The sequence below is a fragment of the Struthio camelus genome, chromosome 10 (genome assembly GCF_040807025.1).
Source record: "Struthio camelus isolate bStrCam1 chromosome 10, bStrCam1.hap1, whole genome shotgun sequence".
NCBI classification, from domain to species: Eukaryota; Metazoa; Chordata; class Aves; order Struthioniformes; family Struthionidae; genus Struthio; species Struthio camelus.
This window is the reverse complement of record NC_090951.1, coordinates 6,325,736-6,348,930: the sequence shown is the minus strand read 5'-3', so window position 1 is coordinate 6,348,930 and position 23,195 is coordinate 6,325,736. Positions and strand designations below refer to the sequence as shown.

The 23,195-nt window shown below is 41.1% G+C and overlaps 2 protein-coding genes across 4 annotated transcripts; one reads left to right on the top strand and one right to left on the bottom strand.

The window, feature by feature from the left end:
• Window positions 1–230: 230 nt before the first annotated feature.
• ATMIN (ATM interactor) lies at window positions 231–13,513 on the top strand. Of its 3 annotated transcripts, XM_068956051.1 has the most exons (5): window positions 231–455; window positions 4,563–4,688; window positions 5,877–6,076; window positions 6,803–8,610; window positions 13,097–13,513. In XM_068956051.1, the coding sequence occupies exons 1-4, from the start codon at window positions 231–233 to the stop codon at window positions 8,601–8,603; spliced, it is 2,352 nt and encodes a 783-aa protein (XP_068812152.1). In that variant the 3' UTR covers window positions 8,604–8,610; window positions 13,097–13,513. The 3 variants fall into 3 exon arrangements, with proteins under 3 accessions (XP_068812152.1, XP_068812151.1, XP_068812154.1); XM_068956050.1 differs by having other exon boundaries at window positions 6,803–13,513; XM_068956053.1 differs by having other exon boundaries at window positions 328–455; window positions 4,535–4,688; window positions 6,803–13,513.
• Window positions 13,514–14,949: 1,436 nt separating this feature from the next.
• C10H16orf46 (chromosome 10 C16orf46 homolog) lies at window positions 14,950–21,335 on the bottom strand. The gene is made up of 2 exons (XM_068956340.1): window positions 21,147–21,335; window positions 14,950–20,182 (listed from the first exon to the last, which is right to left on the bottom strand). The coding sequence occupies exons 1-2, from the start codon at window positions 21,333–21,335 to the stop codon at window positions 19,139–19,141; spliced, it is 1,233 nt and encodes a 410-aa protein (XP_068812441.1). The 3' UTR covers window positions 14,950–19,138.
• Between the last annotated feature and the right edge of the window lie 1,860 nt (window positions 21,336–23,195).

Sequence of the window (23,195 nt, the reverse complement as noted above, 5' to 3'; positions counted from 1 at the left end):
GGATGGCATTTCAGCATGTAAGTTAAAGAAGCGCAGCATGTAAGTTAAAGAAGCGCTGCTTTCGCTGAGTCTTCCACAGACGCTGGCCGGCGTGCCGAGAGGGGAGGGGGGAGCTCGCTCCTGGGGGTGGGGCCAGCGCGCCCCTCATGAATATTCAGCAGCGGTGATGACTATTCATGAGCTGGCGGGGCCGCCCACCCGGAAGTGGGAGCCGAGCAGCTGACAGCAACATGGCGGCGGCGGCGGGGCGGCGTGGCGGGGGGCTCGGGAGGCCCCCGGCGGCTTCGGCGCCGCCCGCGGGCGACCTGCCGCCGCCCCGCGAGCTGGTGCGGCCCTCGGTGACGGAGCTGTCCCAAGTGAGGACCAACATCCTGTGCACCGTGCCCGGCTGCGGCAAGGTCCTGCCCAACAGCCCGGCCCTCAACATGCACCTCAGCAAGGCCCACCGCCTGCAGGTACCGCCCGCCCCGCTGCCGGCCGGGGGGTGGGGGGCGGCGGCGGGAGCCTCCGGCGCGGGTGAGGCGGGAAGGGGCGCCCCCTCCTCGCCTCGGGAGCTGCCCTGAACCGCCGGCCTTGGCACCGGCGTTGGCAAACGCTGCGGTGGTTCAGAGCTTCCTGGGGGCTCCGTTTCTGCTGTCCGCGGGGGGAGGCTCCGGCCCTGTTTCTCAGGCGCTGTGCAGACGCGCTGCGTTCCCCGCCCTTGGCGGTCGGTAGCCCACGGGAATCAAAACGCCGAGCGTTGTTAGCTGGGCGGGCCTTTTTGGTTTGATTCTGAAAAGTGTCCGTGAGGCAAAACCAAAAAAAAAAAAAAAACCGAGGTGGATGCCATTTTGGAAACGAGCCTTGGTGACAATAGTGCTGAGGAGAAAACGCGGCCTGTGGGGCAGGGGGGAAGCCACAGCTTCGTGAGCCTGTTCCTGAGTGCGGGCCTGCATAAAGATAATCCCCCCCCCCCTTTTTTTTTTTTTTTTTAAGATCACGGTGCCAGGTACGTGACGATAAATCCTATTCCTGGAATTAATGAGCCCAGCACCAGTAGGATGTTTTGATACTACAAGCTATGAGGCATTGTCGTTACAGAAGGAGAAGTGGGCCCTTGCGTAGGGAAGCAGGGTGACCGAGGAGAAATAGGGTCAAGTGCAGTAGTGTAAGATACGAAGTTATGCTCTTGCAAACTACTGACAGAAATTTCGAATTGGTCAGTCCTGGTGTGTAACAGGAAGGATTTAAATGGAAAACACTTGCGAGTGCTATTTGATTATAGGCATATAGCCTATATGGTGCTAGCCTGCCTTTACGGTGATACTGCTGTGAGAAGGGCAGTCCTGAAATGCATCAGAAGGATAGTCTCTGCTGCTGCTGTAAGGTGGGAATCTGAATCAAAGAAGCTAGAGTAAACCCCGAGGAGGTGCAGAAACGGGTTACTAAGGATGAGAATGGCAAGTGGCTGCCAAAGGGTGACTGTAAGAATTTGGCTTGTTTGGCCTAACAAAGATGATATGATGAAGTGTTGATAGATAAATGCTTATCTCCTGGCTCCTTAGCTTATAAGTCAATGTAAAACAGGAACACAGGATAGAAACTGGCAGTGAATATCTTAAGTTTGAAAACTTTTTAAATACTTAATTCATTTGTCTGTAATATTTTATGAGGCAGAGGGGAAGACGTCTATCTACTTTAAAAATGAAGCTAGAGATCAGTTCATGTAAAGGAGATGATTCTGTGGATTCCTGTGATACCAGGGACGCTGCACTCGGCGGTGGCCTGGAGAAGGAAGCTATCCTTTCCAGGCCTGTTACCCTAACACAGGTTTTACGTAAGCTCAGTATTTTTGACAGTAAGAATAACTGTACTTCTCTCCCTGTTACTTGCTAAAGAAATATGTAATCTCCTGCTCACGAAAAATATTTTAAATAGTTGGCTATGGTATACTGCAACCATATTTCAAATTAATCCTTTGGAGTAAATCTTTCTGTTGCTGGGAGGCAACCTCACCAAGTTCACCTTGACTAAATCAGTAGCACGGAGTATTACTTTCTCTTTTCCATGTTGATACAAGCCCTGTCCAAATGTCAGTATTCCATGTAATCTGCGTTGTGATACGTTAATCAAGCACATATCTAACAATAATTGTGGAGGGGGGTTACTGTGTAACCATGGGAAGTAAAATCAGAAGGAGAGGACTTGTGAAAATGTCTGAAATATGACTGGCCAGCCAGATTTCTGTGAAGAGCTAAGGTTAACCATTTAGAGCCAGGAGGACTTTGAAGTTAGTCAAAATAAGATTAGCGTCTGGTTGAGGTTACTTGGATGTGTAGAATATCTTTCAGCTTGTCACAACAAATCTGTTGTGATCTGTGCCTCAAAATCTATATTCCATCTGTTAAAAAAGCGTCTTACTCATGTTTTTATAAAGCCTTTAAACACTTGGCATTATTTTACAGCTTAGTTCTTTTACTGAACTATTACATGAATTGAAGTGTGATTTATTAAGGTCTGTGGATGCCCTTATCAAAGCATGTTATTAGGCATCTAGACAATTGGTGGAAATTTAGCATTTGGATAGTTTTGAAAAATCTGACTGTGGTTTGCCTGTTAAGTGCCTAACCGTATTTGATTGCACTGTCATCTGATGGGTCATGATGTTAAGTGTTATACGCTTAAAATAACTTCTTGCTTATTCCTAAGTAATGCTAATTGCTGTTTACTGAGCTGATTGATTTCTTCGACAATGAAGGATACCAAGCCTACTTTTTAATTAAAAGGCAGATCTTTCTTTCTGAAGACTGTTTGGGGTGTGATCAAAGTGTTTCGGGGTGAATTTGAGTTTTAAAAAAAATAATTTGGAGGTGGCAGGACTGAAGCAACTAGATTTTTGAACCATGTTCCTCGCTTCTGGGCAATGGCTCTCTAAGGTGCAAAAATGATCACAGTAACTATTCAACGTTGTCAAGCAACAACGCCGTGCTATTTTGAAGTTAATTTGAGACTGAGTTAGTGCTATCTAAATTGAGGCGTTGAACCCACAGACACAAGGGAGATAAAACAGGCCCCTTTCCGAATGGCTTGTCCACGAGAAAATCTGCTGCCTATGCAGAAGGCTACTTAGAAGGGCAGAGGAAAGTTAAACCTTACATGAAAAATCTTACATGAAAACTCCCTGGATGGAGAATTATTCCAGAGGTTTTTTTTGGTAAAATGGAAGCTGGTCAGCTTCATCAAGAGACTCTGAACTTTTTGAGTATGATATAAAGTAGCAGGACTGAGTATGTGGAAATAGAACTGAAATACTGCTTGAAGGGAATGCTATATTTTGCATAGACTATCTTAGATTGAATGATGGTTTGAGGGAACACAAAATCTTTGAAGTATCTCACTAATCCAGTTTGTGATATTTCCAAAGGGTAAAAGAAAGGAATGCTCCGAAAGCAAGATAAAAGTAGTTCTGAACAGAGTTTTTAGGTTAGGGCCAGCTATACTGAGAAAATCAGTAAAAATCAGCATTTCACCACGTACTCTGCTAACTCTCAGTGTCATCTTGCTGAGGAGATCAGGTGTGGAGCCCAAGCAGGGCATGCTCCAGTAATTCTTACCTGAATAATGATCTCAGGGATGACACCGTAGGCTGTTGTACCTGGCGCTGGGGACTCAGTTGGCCTCCTAGTCAGGCTTAGGAGACTGTAAGTAGACTTACAGCTGAGCAGCGGGTATTCCTTTTGCTAATAGTTTACTTCTTATTTTTTTTGGTTAGAAGAGGTGCCTGATGTTTTGACTGACTGAAAGATTTCAGATAGGAGATGTCTAGAGGGGTGTGTTTTGCCTGGTTTCCCTGGCTGTGTCCTCAGTAGGAATCAGTTTTATGTTGAGCAATCTGGACAATCCTATTAATGTGTCCTTATTTTATTTTGGGGGGGGCCCTCTGTGAACCAGTTACAATGCTATCTTTTATTGTGCGCACATAAGGCCGGTGAGGTAGATTATATGAAAAGCACAGGTATATTGGTCACTTAATGTTTAGAGGTACAGAATTAGCAAACAGTTTTTAGTTTCACAGACTTAAGTGAATTTTGAATTATACTCTTAAGTGGCAGAAAGTACTTTGCATTCTTCAATTTATTACAAATAAACTCTAAATAGTGCTGACCGAGTTCCAGTGACGGAGAAGTGTTGTGTTACACAGTGTGCTTCAAGTAGACTGCTCTACTAACAAGTAAAATCGCATTGTCTTGGCGGTGTGCTATAGCATCTGTAAGGTAAGCTTGTTGGCTCAAGTAACACAAAAGGCCTGTATAATTTGCTTGGGGCTGAGAGTATCGTGGTAGAAGTAAGTAGTATGATGCTGTTACTCTATAGACCTTGTTGTGTTTCGGCTTGGCAACTCTGACCGAGCAAAATCGCTTCTAAATAGGTGAAACACTCCATTTGAACTTTCACATCGCTTAGGAAATGCTTTTAACTTGAGGTGTGTAAACTAATTAATTGAGCCAAAGTTAACGTGTATTCTGAACGTTGCCTTTAATACACAAACCTGTAGAATTTTTTGTCAAATTGTACTTTTTCAGGATGGAAAACTTAATGCACCAATGAGGAAGGGTTTGAAAACTTCACAGAAATTCTACTGCTGTCCTATTGAAGGCTGCCCTAGAGGACCAAACAGACCATTTTCCCAATTTTCTCTTGTAAAACAGGTATTCCTTTTTTCCTGATTTGGTCCTGACTTTCTCCACTCCAGAGAGTGTATACTTTTGCGTTTAGATAAGAGCGTTTGCCCTCTCCAGCATCTGTCCAGAAGTTGGAGATGTGTATGGAGAAAATCCATGTGGGCATATATGGTTGGTGAATTTGCATGTTTGCATGTTAACGTTGGAGGACTTGAAGCTTTTTATCAAGCAGACAGTGGTATGTCTTGCTAAGATAGAAGACACCCCTTCTTCCCAAATTAGTAAGCTTGGAAAAGACTAAAGAGGAAAAAAAACCCATCACAGTAGCAACTAGTCAGGGTTTAAGATTTGGCTGATACTTTTAAACAGCTTTCTAAGTGGGGAAGAGTTAAGAGTTTTTCTCTGCTTTAGTCTCAGAATGCACTTGTTTACAAGTTACCTGTTTAAGAAAGCATGTAAAACTTTTTTCTGTGTGAGTAAACATGTACTCCTCTGCTGTTGGTCACCTGTGATCACCCATGGAGACTGTGGGAAGTGGGTGACTAACACTTGGTGCCAGAAATTGTAAAGGAAAAATTCTGGCCTTTGCTCTAAAATTGACTTGCTTGATTTGGTACTGCTCACTCAGTTGTAGATCTTTAGAAGTATCCATTTGTTGCCATGTGTACCACTTACTGCTCTCTTCTGCAAGGTGCATCTTTAGCTTTTCTAATGTCAATAAGAAGCCCCCTATAGGATTAGGAGAAACCTCCTATAAGATTATGTTGCACTTAAACATTTATCTGCATTTTAAAGTGGTGGAAGCTGCTGGTATGATCAGGAGCCTCCCACTAGATCCATTTCCCCAGCTTGGAGAGCTAAATGTGGTATGAAATCTTGTGTGTACACAAATATTTGTACAAATGAAAACTTGTTAATTCTTATACTCCAGCTTTTTTCCTGTATTCCAACTCAGACAATGAAATTTTTCAGTCTTATGTTTTCTTAACTTGAAGGTATGTATTTTGAGATGCGCATAGCACAAGTAGATTTGCAAATTTTAAGCTCTTTAAGCTCATAACTTATTTCTCATGAGACTTTTCAAAAGATTCTGATTTCTAATTCTCTTCTTCAGTTATATTTAACATCTAAAATATTGCAAATGGCAATGTCTCCCGTAAAAGGTTTATTTAATTCAGCTGCAGACTGATGATTACTTTTCATTGTGTATTCTAGCACTTTATGAAAATGCATGCTGAAAAGAAGCACAAATGTGATAAATGTAGTAACTCCTATGGTACAGAATGGTACTTGAAACGGCACATAGAGGACTGTGGCAAGACTTTCCAGTGTACTTGCGGGTGCCCTTATGCCAGCAGAACAGCATTACTGTCTCATATTTACAGAACTGGCCATGAAATTCCTGCAGAACACAGGTAAAAGCGAAGCAGTAAAGTAATGCTGCTCGTATTCATCCCTGAGTCCTCTGTCTCCTATGTACTGCCTGTTTGTCCCTTTCCTGTTGACTAAAAATTAGCTCACGCTGTTTTAGCTGTAGAATTGTTTTCAGTTTCTTTGTTCTGTTGCTTTTAGCAGTTTCTGTTTTGTTGAAGGCAATGATGATTAATCAGTAAGTTCAGGTTTCCCCACGTATAAAAGAAGTACTGCCAGCAAGATAGTTACTGATGGCACCGCACTAAATAGCGTACATACTAGGGATTCTTGCTGGCACTGCTTTTAGTTTCATGAAAGTAGATACAATTTGGAAATGTTTACAGCTGGTAACTGTGGTGTGAAATACAGTTCAGTTTATTTTCTTTTATAGTTTAGTTAGCATCCAAACGAATTAAGCAATCTGATTTGAAGAGGTTTAACGTATAAAGGGAAACAAAAACTCTAAACCTTCACCTCTCTTTAGAACATAGGTCTCTGTAAAGCAGATAAGCTTTTCTTTCTTTCTTAAATAAGAGAGTGAGGAATAAATCCTATATTTTAATCGGAATTAGTGGTCTTCTCATTTTCAACGTCATTTGTGGCGTGGGTTCATATTTCCAATGCAGTGACTTGAAAGAATGGAAGGCAGATGTTTTGTGCTTGAAGAGAAGTATATTTGTAGAAGTATTATTGATTGAAGAGAAGTATTATTGATCTCATGTTCACAGGGATCCTCCTAGTAAGAAAAAGAAAATGGAAACCTCCATACATAATCAGCAGTTGACAGAGAAAGCAAATGAAGCGTTCATCAATGCACACAACAGTAGTCCTGTCACTCAGGAACTGGATTCATCTGAAGTGAAATTAGTAGCCCCTAAGCAAATGCAGCCAAAATGTACACCGAAGATGCTTTTACCAAAGCCCAAGGTGGCTTTGGTTAAACTTCCAGTGATGCAGCTTGCTCACTTGCCTGTATTTGTATCTGCAACAGACTCTTCTGTCAGACCTGTTGTAGTGGCTGTTGATAATCAAGGGTCAGTTATGAGTACTGTTCATTTATTGCCTCAATCTGTAGGAATTCTGATTCCAGCACTGGAGGCAGAAACACTTGTATTTAAAGACACTATGCCTGTTTCAAAAGTGACAAATTCTGGTGATAATGAGCCAGTAAGTACTGGTGTGCAAGTTGACTTGGATAAGGTTACATCAACTAACACAGGACAAGAGCTGGGGAATGTTTGTCACAAGAGTAAAATATCTTCCATAAATGTGCAGACTGACTTATCTTATATTTCACAGAACTTTGTACCAGCTGCAGCCTGGACTCCTGATTCTTCTGTATCCTCTTGCTCTCAGACAGATCTGTCGTTCAGTTCACAGGTGTCATTACCCATCAGTGTACAAACGCAGACACTGCTGCCTGCTTCTAAACTGACTTCATCCATAGCTGCTCAGACTGATGCTTTTAGTCAGGCTTGTTTTCCAACATGCGGTATTTCTAGAGAGACTCAAACCAATCGAAGGCAGAACTCTATGGATGGAAGAGTGCAAATGGACCAGGCCGTAATGTGCAGTGACATCTTTGACAATGTTCATTCGTCATACACTGTTTCCACTCAGATTGGACTTCCAGAGAACAATTTAATGGCTGCAAATATAGAGGAAACCTTGCTGCAAAGAAGTAATTGCAAGAGCTTGAATCAAGATACAGTGAAGTCAGAATCCCTTATCAGCTTCAATACACAGACTAATATACTTCCACCTCAAAATACAATGGATAATCAAACCCAGACAATGGACTTACTAAGTGATCTGGAAAACATCTTTTCAGGAAACATGTCTGGCCAGACGCTGGATAATCGTGGCCTTTTGTCTGACGCTAGTTCTAATGCTGACACACATCTGCCATCTGGCCCATCGCAGAGCACGGGAATAGACTTTGATATTGAAGAGTTTTTTTCAGCATCCAATATCCAAACTCAAACTGAAGAGAGTGAGCTTGGTACCCTAAACTCTGAGCCTGTTTTGGAGTCTCTGGACATCGAAACTCAGACTGATTTCTTATTTTCAGACAGCGCCACGCAATCATATAGCTGCAGAGGAAATTCTAACTTCTTAGGTTTGGAGATGTTTGATACGCAGACACAGACAGACTTGAATTTCTTTTTAGATAGTAATACCCATCTGCCTTTAGGCAGTATTCTGAAGCAGTCTAGTTTCTCCATGAGTACTGACTCATCTGATACAGAAACCCAGACGGAAGTATATCCTGCCACTAAAAATATACCTAGCCAGAACATAGAAAGCAAAGTCCAGTTGAATAGTGCTGAAACACAGACTATGGATAGTTGCTTTGAGAACCTTGGGAATTTATTCCTTACCAGCAATGAGACGCAGACAGCAATGGATGACTTTCTTCTGGCTGACTTAGCCTGGAATACAATGGAGTCCCAGTTCAGCTCCGTAGAAACACAAACCTGTGAAGAACTGTGCTCCTTGCTTCAGAGCTCTGACAAGTCCAGTCGTTGAGCGCTATGTAAGAGAACTGTTTCCTGTGGTGTGAAATTAAGTTATTGGGGTGGGAGAGATGGAGTGACCAAGTTATCCACTTTGCATTGTTGAATGTAGTTATCATGCGCAGTTGGCCTATGAGGCTTTTCATGCTGAAGGTACTCTATTGACTATGTAACTTCAACATAAACTAAGTGGGCATAAATGTGTGTGTTTGTTTCTTGTTTCTCTTTTTTTGGTAACTTGTTAATGTGCATTTGAACCTTAAACTATTGTAGTGCCTATGTTTTCTGCTCAAATTTCTTTGCAAAGCTGATCCTTGCTTTCATTTACACTGAAAAACTTTAAAAGTTTTCCCATATCTCTTTATTTCTGGCATACATACAGGATTCCAGTGTCCAGGACTAAAACCTGACCTGTCCAATTCAGATGCTTCTTCCCTGAAATTATGGGGAAGGATTCTCTTAGTGTAAGCTACTTTTGTTTACTTTTTTTAGTAGCTTGTATTTTAAATTTGGCATGGATATGCCAATATAAGCTGTACTGGCTTCTTTTACTCTATGCCTTCGCAGCTCTTACCTCTGTGTAAGTTGGCATTTTCCAAGCACCTGTCTGGATACACGTAGACTCTTGAATATTATTAAAAACATGTAGAAAGCAATAGTTGAGGGGCAAAAAAAAACCAACAAAAAAATCCCCCGAAAGTGGCACTGATGCCCCTTTGAAGGGTAGGAAAAGAACTTGGAATACACAGTTATAGGGAAAATTAGCATGCTGTCCTTGTAACTTGTGTACTAAAATATTTTTAGTCTTCAGGAGGGATTTACTGAAATTATTTTTGACTGTAAGACACTAATGTTAAAACGTATGTGCCTGAAAGACTGGAATAACTTGGCTTTACTGAAATTTCCCTAGCTCTATCAAGATACAGCTTGAGAAATCTTACAACGGTTTATACTACAATTACGTTAACAAAAATGTTTAAAAATGGGAAATTAAATTCTCTGAAATGCATCCTCACCTGGACTCCTGTTCTTGGATTTCCTGCTTCCAAAAAACAACTCCATTGGAACCTGTAAAAGAAAGCTGGGAAGCCCTTTTGGAAGAGGTGTATCCTGCTTTGCGCATTGGTCTGCAGCCCTCTGCAGCTTTTTGGAAAGCTTTCTGAATATAACCAAACTTAAACCGACTGATCTGTTGAAGCGAAACATATGACCTCTTGAATTATTTTTTTTCTTCATGTTCATCTTACCCCTTGTAGCAAGCTTGTGGTAGATGCAGTTGCATGAAAAAAAGTTAAGCCTGTTGTGATTGTAAGCTAGAATTTGGCCTTAACTCCTTTTTATCTCTTACTGTAATACCAGCAGAATGGAGGCCTTCAGTTTTGTCTTGGACAAGTTCTAGTTTTCATTACCTTAGATGACAAAAGCAACTTGTTGGTAAGCTCCTGGGCCTATAATAGACTTTGCTTTTCAATTTCTTTGTCTCATCCTACCGCTCTTTAAATCGTCATAGTTAAATCAATACTTAATATGGTTAACATTTAAATCAACTTAATATGGTAAGAATCTCTACTTACGCTTGAAACCGTCTCTGTAAATTAGCCCAGAAGCGTGTACCCTATTTTTCAGCATTTATAGGTGGGAGCTTGGAGACTTTCACAGTCTTTGGTTAAAGAAACTGCACAGCGGAACCTTGTAGTTCCCTCAGGAGTATAGTAATTTTGCTTTTGGTGAAAGGTGGTCGTCTTCCCCCCCCCCCACGTTTCTCAGTATCTGGATTTTCTGATCTTAAAAGATGGGGGGGGAACTTTGTTTTTAATGTCATATTTTCTGAACATGTGACCGATTCATATTTGCCTAACTACTTCCAAACTGAGAAATAAGATAAATGTCAAAATTGGGGTAATTTATTCTATTGCAGTATCTTTTTAGTAATGTTGCTGCTTTGGGTTTTAAAGTGTTTTTCTCTTCCTCTCTTCCCTGGCTGGGATACAAGAGAACGCTTCTTCATGCACAGGCTTCTGTGTTTTCGATGTACAAGTTGCCTGAACTGACATATGAAAGGGAAGCAGTTGTTACAAATCTGGTTCTTAGATTATTGCTTTAAAGGAAATTCACAGCTGGAGAGAACTGTATGTTTTCCCCAACTGTAGAAGGCAGAAGTGAGAAGTAATCTTCATTACTTATGAATTAGGAAGCCAGAGGCTTTCTGCCAGAGAAGGAATCTTAACTGATAAGGAGCATAATTACAGAAAGTTTCAGATTGTAGCTATCTGAGATGCTAGCTAGCTAGCATTTCAAAAACTTTGAAACTAATGTACAAGTCAGAATGAGAATCACCTTGTTTTTAACATGTAAGCCAAAGCTTTTAACATCAGTGACTGGCAGAAAAAATGTAAGGTTTGTATGGACACAGAATCTTAGAATGTGATCGTTACTCATTTATTCTATTTTGTAATTACATGTATTTATGAACTTGCTGTGTTCCATCTGAATACAAAAGTACCATTCCCCTCCCTCAGCTAAACTTTAATTAGGTTAACACAGTACCACAGCATGAAATTATGTAATGGAAATGCAGCGTTAAGAAAGCAGTTAAGCATACCTGCGTTGCCCTATGGAATTGGCTCGTTTGGACCAAGATTTTTCACAAATTTGATTTCCTGTAATTTGTTTGTAAAAGTCAAACAAAAATGGTAAATATATCGGAAAACGCTTTGGATTCTAGATTGCTGGTGCATGTGCTCATTTAGGATTTATCAAATATTTTTAAAGACTGCAGCCAGACTGTTCACAGTTCTGTGGAATCCCAGAGTGAACCTAATGAAGCTTGATATATTGTTGCTAAACACTCAATTCTTCAAAATTAAATGATTTCTTCTTTACAATAGCTAGTTTTCTGTTTTGGCCTTTGTTTTATAAAATTAACTTTAGTCAGAACTATTTCTTAATAGTATTAAACTGCAGAAAAAGGAAGATAAATATCTTGTCTGTGATCTGATTTTTCGAGGCACTGTCTCTATTATATGAGTCAGTAGTGACTTGTTATTTTCCTTATTCTTTTTTTATATGAGCAGTTTATCCTTTACTGCCATTTGAACAAAGATCTAGAGAAAGCAATATCCGTTTCTCCATAGCCTCTTCGCATGAATTTGTATTTAGAAGTGATAACTAATATTACCTGCCCTTACTCTTTGCACTTCCTGCTTAATCCTTAGTTATGTTGTGATGGTTGGATCTCTTATGCCCGTGTAATACTTCTCTAAAATTAAGTTAGTCGTAGTTTTGTAGGCTTATTTGAGCTTTTCTTTATTATTTAAAGAAAAAGTGAGTCTGAGATTTACTAATATATATCAACCTGCTGCTTCACCAAGTTCAGCCTTTTGCCTCGGGGAAAGATAGTAGCCCAGCACTTTAGAGAAAAACAGAAAATGCCTGTAGAGGTCGTTAACAAGTTGCTGCAATTGATAAGTCTGTTCTCGAAGACTTCACTGGCCTTGTGATTTGTTTGCTTGTCAGAAAAAGCTTTCCTCATCTCATGCATTAAGTTTACTGTGAGTTCAGCCTTACTGAGACTGTGGTATTCTGTTAAGAATTGGTCAGGAAAGATGAACTGTGCCATCTAATAGATCCAACTTGTTCTAAGTAATTTCAGAATAAACATGGTATCAGCCTCTTACAGTTCTCTGGATAGATGAAGATAAATATAACAGTGGCAGCCATACTAATAGAGTTTTTGTGATGTTTAAGAATAATACAATTGTGTAGACATTTAAGTTGTACACTTAAATTCTTAAATGTAGCTTTCTGGAAAAATGGATATATTTTATGCCTGTTTGGTAGAGTAGTGCAGTGGCAGATGTGAGCCTTCCTTGGCTATTTGCACACGTGTGTGTGTGTGTGTGTGCAAAATTGAGTAGATTGACTTGAAAATTTTGGCTTTTGAGAGAACGCTGATTATAATAAAGGGTAAACACGTTCTGCTTTCAAGGTATATAGAAAAATCAAACAAGAATGAAATATAAACAAATCTGGGATGCATTCCGTTCACAGTCTATGAGAACATAAGCACAGAGCAACTGAAAAATGAGGTCTGTCTTGTTGCCTTCCATGTCTGTCACTTCATGCTAAAAGTTTGTTTAACAGTGGATGTATGTTTCTACTTACATTTGCGTCTATTTCTGCTAATATGCTTGTAAATGCTTCTCCCTGCTTTGGTAGGGAGGGAATCGTCCCTCTCAACTCCTCATTGCCAGCCTAAGAGATATCTATAGTTTAAAGTCAGAGTTTATTAACTCCATATATTCTTAGCTATGCAAAGTTGTGTCTAGAAAATTTCCCTTCAGAAGCGTAAGTAAGTTAAACAACTATAAAACAAGCCTTGTGAAACCTCTTGATTTTTAACAATTCAATCAGCGTCTGTAACTTAACAATGTACTTACCTAACAATTCTTAACACAATTTCATTCATAGGTGCACTCTTGATTGTTTTTTTTCTATTGAAAACAGAAGGCTCAATTTCCCTGCTACCCATGTGTACCTTGACAGCGCAGAGGCAACAGAACCAACTTTCCTATGAACAAAGATAACTGCCTTCCACTGTTTTCAAACCTTATCCTGCTAACACATGCTTACACGCTTAGAGTCAGATGTGAATTGATTTTGGTGGGACTAAGTGAAGATATGTATATGTTGGCAGGATTCAGACCTAACTTTTTTTTTTTTTTTAAATAACCTTTCAAACATTGGGTAAGTAAATTATAAGACTAATATAATTGCATACTGAATCAATATAAGGTGCTCAACTTGCAAAAGAATATTTGTTATTGAAATGACAACTCAGAGGTGAACCAAACATTTATTTGCCTTTATCATTAAGGTTGTATAGCTTCCTTTGCTTTAACCTATTTTTGATTTTTTTTTTTTTTTAAAAAACGTGATCTTAATGTACAATTTACTGTTCCAAATACAGTCACACCAAAACATTGCAAACATTGTGGGCCTTGCAGCTTTTTCGTTCATGTTTGTTATAAGGTGCTGCTATGCTTGTGTTTCTAATAGAATAGATCTACTGTAAACAGGCTTCCATTTATGATTTTATATGAACACTATGAGGCTAGGGTTGTTCAATGGTAGGAAGCTGCTTTTCCAATGCATTGTGCAAACTTGCAACTTCTACTTTTTTTTTTTTTTAAACGGTTGATGTGAATCTAAGTTTGCGTGTTTGAAGGATTTGCTGCTTAGAGCATGACTGAATTTTCTTGTTTAAAATGTCATTGCTATGCAATGAACAGAATCAAGGAGCCATGTCATTCAACTCTGTATTGCCTTGCAGTCAGGTTGATGTTAGGTTTGTCTTAGTGTATGCGACTTCCACATCACTGACAAACGTAATTGGAGAGCCTTGAAATAGTGGAAATTCCTGAAGGAGCTGCTGATCTTCAGTTAAACAACACAAGTCCTTTACTTCTGATTCCTTTTCATATACTGTCTTTTAAGCAGTATCTTCCACATAACCAGCAATGGAATATAATAGATGACTTGTGATGATGTAAACTGCAGCTCCCATTTCACCGTGAGTAATGCTTTACATGCATGCTCCAAGCGCTCGCATGCAGAGCTAACTTGACCGTGCTTCTATGTACGCAGTACTTACAAGTGCATCTGATAAAATAAAGCTAGATACGAAAGATAGCCATATTTTTCAGCTTACAGAATTGAACACCTGATTATGATCTAATTTAAGCTTTTAGTTATTTGGAATGGATGAGTAATAAGACTCACGGGAGAGTCTTTCCCAAAGCACGTGTGAGCCAATCTCAATAAGGCTGAGAAATGTCCTTCAGGTGTTTTTCGTCTCATCGCTGTTGAGATTTTCACCTAGTGGAGAAATTTAGTTTCCAAAGGATGTTCGTGTTTGAGTCTTGCTATTTAAGCCAATAAACTTGCAATGAACAGAAAAAAGCATTTCTTATACCTATTTCTTATACCTGTTCATTTCTTATACCTATTTTACAAGTGACAATCCCAAAGAAGGAATGTTGTCTTAATAATTGTGAAATTTTTAGTTATGTTAATGCATGCAAAGAAAACCTTGTGCCAAAATACTGTTTCATATGTCCCTCCATTGGAACCTGAAATGTTACATTAAAGCTACTAGAAAGTTATTCACAAGTGTTGAGACATTTTGTTCACCAGTGAAGCACTTCTTTACTCCTGTAAATTATACCTATTTTGGAATAAAGTCAACTTCAATCTCTTTTTGTCTCCTGTTTTAATGGCTGTGATCTCCTGCCTACAGAGGCATGGGTAGGGTATACGGTGGCTATTAGCAAGGGCCATCCATCACTCCTTAACATCTTATCTTCTGAAAGCTAGGTATCTTTGGAATTAGTAGAGTTCTTGCAATCTAAAACTCTGAAGTCAGTCTTTGATCTCCAGAGACTGCGAAACACTCTTTTGCAATGTAGTCCTACTTATCAATGAGTTATCGGAAGTTTACACTTAGAACACAAATAGCATCTTGTTAAATCTGATTCTATCTTTCATAAACCTGAAATAAACCTCCATTAGGGAGGTTCTCCATTTTAAGTGAACCTATGCATAGACTCTGGTACTGAATTGCATGTGTACAGATAGGGCTGGATTCTTTCGACTAGTAGCATTCAGGCTGGCTGCACTTTGATGCTCCATCCCAAAGCGCTCAGCAGTGCGTGCGTAGAGAGACAAGGCTTTCACAATGAAAACGTTAATATTTAATTAGCTTTTATGCAAGATGGATACCTCTAGAGTTTCAGGTCGCTGACAGATGCCTTTCCTCTGCAATAGACCCTCAGGAGGGAAGGACTGCTTTGTATTCTTCCTCCATCTTACCAACCATCCTCCCTTAATTTTCAAGAACTCTAGAGTCATAAGTAACATCAGGTAGAAACTCAATGGTATTACGCTGATTAGTTTTCAAAGCACCCCACTAGAAAACTTCAGTCCTATCTAATAGTTTGTATTGTTTTGCAACATTTTATATAACTGATAAAATTTTTACAACTGTGAATATAAACAAAGCTGGGCTAGGTTGATTTGGAGTATGGATGATGCTTTGTCCCCTTTTATCCTGTGCAGTCCCTATGCTTAATCCCATTCTTTTTCTGTTACTTAGAGGATATAAAATACTGGTTCTTACTCTTACCCTGAGTAAGAATCTTGTCAACTTCCATATTAATTCGGAGTAGGTGAGTGAGCAGATGCTCAGTGACTCGAAGTTCATCTCTACTGTTGCAGTGGCTACATTCGAGACAACATTCCCTGATGTAGAGCAGGCTGCTGGGTTTGTGCTCTGGGTAAATATTCGCATAAGGCAGCATTCAGTCACAGCGGTCGCGAAATATGGAGGATGCTTCCAGAGAAGCATTAAGTATCTAGAAACTAAATTCCTGTTCAGAGCATTTAAAACCATCTTTGAAAGAGTCATATGAATAATATACTGACTGTCCTTATAGAAATGAAATAGTCCTATTCCTGTTACAGGAATGACGTTCTGCTTAGATTAGACAGAGTTATTTCAGGTTTTGGATTATTCAGATAAGCATATTTGGCCCATGAACGAAAAGTCCAATACTTTGACAGATTGGCCTCATGAAACTTTCAGAAGTGGCTGGACAGTCTAAAAGGCAAGATAGAATTTTGAGTCTTGATTGTTGAGAAAGATAATGGCTGTTTAGAGATCAGTGAAGGCTCGTGTATTTTTTGAACTGCTTTTTTGTGATTTTGCGAATAATTCTGTTATTTCTTCTGTTGGCAATGAAACCATCCCTGACTCATTTGCGTTTGGATCTCGAATTTCCTTCACTTAAAGAAACTGCATGCTGGCAAGCAGATTGTCTTCTGTCAAAACAATGGAATTAAAGATAGAGGCAGATTTTCTATCTGGCTCAGGGATTTGCTGCCAGTGACAGTGAGTCCTGTGGAATGAGTCCTCTGGAAGTTTGAACCTAAAACAAAGGGAAAAAGGAGGTTGCTGATTTAACTTTTGGGTGTTCCATCATTATATTATTATAGTGTTGTCAACAATTCCCCTTTGATTTGCTTGGCTTTGGCACCTGGAATACAGGAAGCACTTTCAGCTGCTGTAGCACTTAAGTTTATTGCCTTCCCTTGAATAGGAATGGCTTCATTCTGAAAAGAAGAATCTAAACGTAAATGAGAAGCTGTTGTTTCCTGTGGTAGAAGAACCAGTGTCTACAAGGTCACATAACGTCATTAGGATTACGATGACTGAAGTGTTGTGAATTCAGTCTTTTCTGTTCTAGGCCTTTAGTTGTCAGCTTTTCAATTTGCCTTTTATTGTATTTCTTGGAAAATTCTTATTTTTGTCCCAGAATGTAAGCAGAATGCAATTTGCCATGATCTCTTTCTTTAAAGCCATTTTTAAAGTCAAGGGAGCATAATGGAAAGGTTTGCTATAATAGGCTAGAGATGTTCCCCTCCTGGAAACGCTATTTCTTGCAGATTTGCTGGAGGCTATCTTGCAGTTAGTTTTCAATTGATCTCTTGTAACTTTAGTTGATGGGGCCAAGTCTCCAGGAGCTGCTGGAAGCATGTTTATGAGAGGATGTAAGTAACAATTTCGTCTGCCAATATTTTTTGGACTTATTTTGTACCTGATAGCAGATGAAAGGAGCATCTCTGCCCAAGCTTTTTACCTGAAACACAAAGTATAACAGGTCTATGTTAAGCATTAGTGGATTTTTCCAACAGTAAAAAATAATCACCTGTACCCTAAGCCAGTGCATTAATGAGCTCAACACAGGTTTTCACATTCTTTTTTGGACCAAACGAGTTAAAATGATTATTTTTTTATAGCCTCTGTGAATATTTTTCAGTTCTTTGGAGAAGTTCTAAATTTGCAGTTTACAGCTATTTTCACACATGTTCGTGAACTTACACCAAAGAGTCCTATTTCACAGGTCTTGTAGCAATAATCCAGAAGTATGACTTGGAAGCATCATCTTGTGTGTTTGTAGTAAAAACTCTTCCTTCTAATCAAAACAGATTTGACAGTTTCAAAAAATCTTAGCAAAAATCTTTATCTGGTATGAAACACTGAAAAACATGGAAATAAAGTTTATAGTTTTCCCTGTGAATTCAGGTTTTTTCCTGTAGTCTTGAAGAATTTACCGTCTGTCTGCAATGGCTGCAATTTGCAGTTACTATAATGAACATGTTTGGCTTTGCTCCCTTTAAGGTGATAAAGCAGTTCATTGTTCAGTTTTCACACTGAAGAAGCAATATATTCAGTTGCTTGAATGGAAGAGACCATCTTCCCTCCTTCCGAACTACGGAAATTGTTATTAATTTCACGGGCGCATGTACATTTAAATTTTCTTCCTAGGGGCTGGGAGAAAGGAAACAAGTATGTATGCACTTGGATGCTTATTTTGGGGCTATTTGTGAAGGACCCTTCTCTTGTGGAGTATGTATCTTGTATCCGAATACGAAGGACAGGACAGGCAAGGACATTAACTTAGGGTAAGAGTGAGGGAGAAAGGAAAGGGGACAAAGAAGGGAAGAAAACTTTATGCTATTGTGAAACCTTAGGCTAAAGTGAAAACCTTATGCTATTGGGAGTCTTGGACTGATACTGTCTTTCCCTATTGCTTCCAAATGTCCATCAAGGCATCAAGAGGGAGAGGGTAAGTTCCCGTATATCTCTGTCCTGAAGGCTAAGGAGCATGCTCTTTGTTGCGCACGTGAGGAAGCTATTACAATCCAATTGCAGTTATCTATCTATCAATTCTATCTATCTATGGACTTATTTTTCTCTGATTTGTAAAAAGCTGTTATGTTAACACAAAAACAAAACAGAATTTGATCTAAAGTCCCTCTATTTACTATGAGATGAAACAAAGTCTGCATGCTTGTTGGGAGAAACAAGCAAATAAAACCAGAATTAAATAATAATAATAATTATATTATAATTACCAGAATAAATTACCAGAATTAAAAAAAAAAAAAAGTATATTAAAAACTAGTAAGAGCAAATAATTGTAAATAATTTCCAGTCCCAACGCTGTTTGCTTTCCAGGTTATTTCTGCTTCTCTTTTAGGTACAAAATTAGCAGAGAATGTATGCAAAAGTCTGTGAAGTTCAATAGGATTTAATCACTGCTTAAGGTAAGCATATTCTTAAATACCTTGCTGAGTAGGCATGGATTTAAGAATGTTCTTAAAGTTAGGCATTGCTCCAGTGCTTAGTGGAATCAAATACCTAAATACCATGCTAGACTACACTAGTCATTCAGACTCCATCCTTGAATGAAGAGGTTGCAGTTCATCCCCAGAATAAGCTATTTAAGGCTCTAATGGGCTATCTACTAGTCAAGAAGAAACTAAACCTATGTGAAAGTAATTGGCATCAGCAGCTTATAACACTATTAATAGCATCTACAGAGGCTACATATATCCAGATTGCTCACAAGGAAATCTTCAGGTTTTTCCCCCCTCATTGTACAGCAAACAGACAAACAAAAGGCATTAAATTACAATATAAAAATGTTAGGTCAGTCTAGATGGCAGTGTAGTTCTTGCAACGCGGCTGACCATTAAGGAAGGCAATAGTCCAGAAAGTGGTGGGACCTCCTGCATTTTTGCTTCTTTTTGTTGTTTGACCTCAGCATATCTGTTCCTTACATTGTTGGTTAAAGAGCCTTGGATATCATAATGTTTTGTATGTTGTATTCCTTCCGTATGTGGAATCTGCTTACAGGCATGATGACTGTTCTTCTTCAAAGCAGTAGGATTAGAGATGGTTGCAATATTTTTGTTTGCTGCAGGAGCGCAATGCCAGTGTGACTGCTCAGGATCTTCTTGCAGGACGGCGACCTTTGTATGGCTTGGCGCAAAAGATGGTGGTTCATGAATTTCTATTTTTTCCTTCACTTTGTCATTGATGACATCAGTTCCTTTTTTACCCTTCTGTTCTACAACTTTAGCATCCTGACTATAGGAAGCAATCTCAACTGAAGTATCATTGAGCATCTTCTGAGAGATAACGGCCTTCTTATTTTTGCAAGAAAAGTCTGAAGTATCATTGGGAGTGGCATCCTTCACGGGTGGAAATAGTAGTGAAGACTTTGAAGCCAAAGATCCAGAGCCATCTGGATCAAGCATATTAAGCCCCTGGGGTTTTATCTCTTTATGCCTCACAGCTTCTGGATTTTTCACGTCTTCTAGGTTCCACATACAGTATTCCTTTATTGGCAGGTTCTTCTTTTCACCTCGGGATGTTTGAACAGAGTGTAACTTGCTGTGACGTATTTCTGTTTTAACGCCATCTGTTTTAAGATAACAGTTAGGCTTACTAGAATGGATTGAAATCTCCTCTGAAGCTGAATCAGCTATAGCATCTACACCTAACTTGCCGTCAGATTTTGGCTGATTTCTTCTAGTCTTGACTTCTTGGCCTAAACTTTTGTCAATAGGCTGCAACATGTCTGAGCAAAAGAGGCAGCTGCTGACAGTTTCATTTGCCTTTGATTTCTTGGCTTGTTTTTGCAGCTGAAGTCTGGCAAATGGAGCAGTTTTACCCCAACCTTGCACCTGGTGATAGAAAAATATGTTAAATGTAAGATAACATGAAGCATTGTAAACAGAAAAAAAGTAGGAGAGAGTCTTTGCTGATATAACTGAACACTCATGCTATTCTGACTGTGCTATTCAAGTTTTCTACCAAGTCCAAATACCCCAAGAAAATTCAGTTTTATCCTGAGAGTTTGAGACGGGTTAATCTAACCTCTTGTGCATTTGTTTGTGACAGGTAAACACTGTGCAATCCTGCAAGGTCTTGGAGAAGTTTATGCATCTTTTCTTCACCATGGGTATAAAATTGAGTATGAAAGAAATCCCCAAATCTATATAAAATGATTCCACAGTGATACATTCTCTCTACTGCAAAAAAAAAAAAAAAAAAAGGCCTGGACCTTTCCGACACAGCAAATCAAAACCTTAGTAAAATTATGCTTATCCCTTGCAGCACAACCTTCCGGGTAAGGTGAGGTACGTCGTCTTACCCGGTACCGAGAGCACTGTTTGAAACAAAACCACTTTACGAGCGATGGGCTGTCTAAAGAGAGAGTAGCGATGGGCTGTCTAAAGAGAGAGTAGCGATGGGCTGTCTAAAGAGAGAGTAGCGATGGGCTGTCTAAAGAGAGAGTAGCGATGGGCTGTCTAAAGAGAGAGTAGCGATGGGCTGTCTAAAGAGAGAGTAGCGATGGGCTGTCTAAAGAGAGAGTAGCGCATCGAGACGCCCATTAAGGCGACGAAAAATAAGTCATTTCTTGTGCTGCCATCCCAGTGGCGGCCGCTCCCTGAGTTACGAGGGAAAAGATGTTTTTCAAACAAAAGCTGAAGCGAGCCGGGAAGGCTTCGGCGCGGCGACGAGGCCGGCCGGCCGGCACCGGGCAAGGGCACCGCGACACGGAGCCCAGCCCGGCCCGGCCCCGGCCCCGCGGGCGCCCCGCCCGGGCCGGCAGCACCCGGCGCTCGCCCCCGCCGCCACACTTACGGCCTCCTGCCAGCCGCCGCCGGGCGCCGCGGCCCGGCCCTCCTCGGCGGCGGCGGCGGCGGCGCGCTCGCTGAGGCGGCGCAGGGCGCGCACCGGCCGCTGCTCGCCGCCGCCGCAGAGCCCCGCCCGCGCCGCCGCCGCGCCCCCCGGGCCCTCTCCCGACGCCGCTCCCCGCCCGGCGGGGCTCATGGCGGGCGCGGGGGGGGCGCCCGCCGCCCTCCTGCTCCTCGCCCTCCCGCTCCCCGCCGTTACCGGGGCAACGCGCGGCTGGGGGCGGGGCCGGGCGGAAGAGAGCGCCGCGCGGGGGGTGGGGGAGTGCGCGGGGGCGCCATGATGGCTGCGGCTGGGGTGGGAGGCACGACGCTGCGGCCCGGCCCGGCCCGGCCCGGCCCGCTCCTCGGACGAGGCTCGAGAGCCGCCGGGGCGAGCGCCCGCCAGGCAGTCGCCTCCGCGGACGAGCGCGTTCGGCTCGCCGTCGGACAGCCGTGAGCGGCCGCCTCCTTCCGGTCCCTCACAAACGGGCGGGCTCCCTCCTCCTTGCGGGAGCGCGCCCCCGGGAACGAGTCCGTCCCTCTTTCCTGCCCACCAGCAGGACCGCTAACGGCAGTGATGCCTGTTTGTGAGGGGAAAAAATGGCACGTTGGCCTGGGAAGAACTGGGCAGCAGTTCTGGCTGGGGGTCCTGCCAGAACTGGGGGTCCTGCGGTTCGTGGTGGGGGTGAGAGCCCGAGCCCCGTGTCGGGCTCTGGCCCCCGCGGGAGGCGGGCGCCTGGGGAAGGACGCGGGAGCCCAGCAACGGGGGGGTGTCGGCAGGGCCGGCCCGGAACGGCGAAGGGGAGAAACGTCAGCTTTGGGCAGTCTGAAAGGAAACAAACTGAGGAATGTGTTGAAAGCACCCGCAGGAGGGAGGGAGCCCCTACAATTTTAAGAATGGAAAGAAAGAAAGACAGTAGAGCGTATGAGAAAAATGGGTGTGAAATGATCATAGGAGGAAAATGAAAGAAAAGGGGGAGAGAGATGAACAAGTAAAAAAATGAGGAGACCGAAATGGATGTGACCATATAAGCAATCTAAATTGCCTCTTGAAAGGAACCGCTGCCTAACCAACACCTCTTTACATACAGAAAATATGAAAATGAAAAGCATGCGTACAATGAGCATGTTTTTATTTCTAAAATCATTAACTACCACTGAGACCACTTGCAGTTGATAAAAACAGTCCTGTGGTTATTTTATAACATGACATGAAGACTTAAGTCTTGCCAGAGGATGGGATTCTGGGATATCCTAAGTGCATTAATTGAGATATGTGCATAAAAAAACATGTTGATACAGTCCCAGTCCCGCTAGCTGTTGCTTAAGCTTCATTAAAAACAAGCAATCCTTTAAAATCCAGTCAAAGTATTTCATGAGAAAAAGACTTTAAATAGGATGCTCTTTATGATCTTCTCTACAAAATGAGCTGCATCAGTTTGGTTTTTTTTAACTCCCACTGTAGTCTTAACTGTTATTAGTCTTAGGCCAGTCACTCTGAGCCAACAGAGATGGTTAATGCTTAACTAATAAAATGGTGTGTGAGCTTCATCAAGACATACAGTAAGGCAGATTCACAAGGTCACAAACTGAAGTAAACTTAAAATTGTATTTTCTTGTTAATACTGTGGGCTTATTTGGATCCTGATTTAAACAAACAAACAAACAAAACCCACCCACAAACCAACCACAAAGCCAAACTCCGTTTAGCTGACTGTCTTAGAGATGTCTGTGTTAGAGATTACGTGTCCTTGGTACAATGCTGTGAATCACACAAATTGCATCACAGTAGATAAGGACTGTATATCCTGGTTAGGTGAAGATAATATTTGATACAGAGACAGAGATCATTGTTCATCAGCAGAACACTTCTTTTTGTTATATATGTATACTTCAGGGAGTTATATTACCTAATTCTGATCTGCTACTTCTCTGAGATTTTTCCTCAAGCAAAATTCATAAAATCTGAGCTATTCAGCAGTGTGAAATAGTGCAGAAAGGTATTTTAAAAATACAT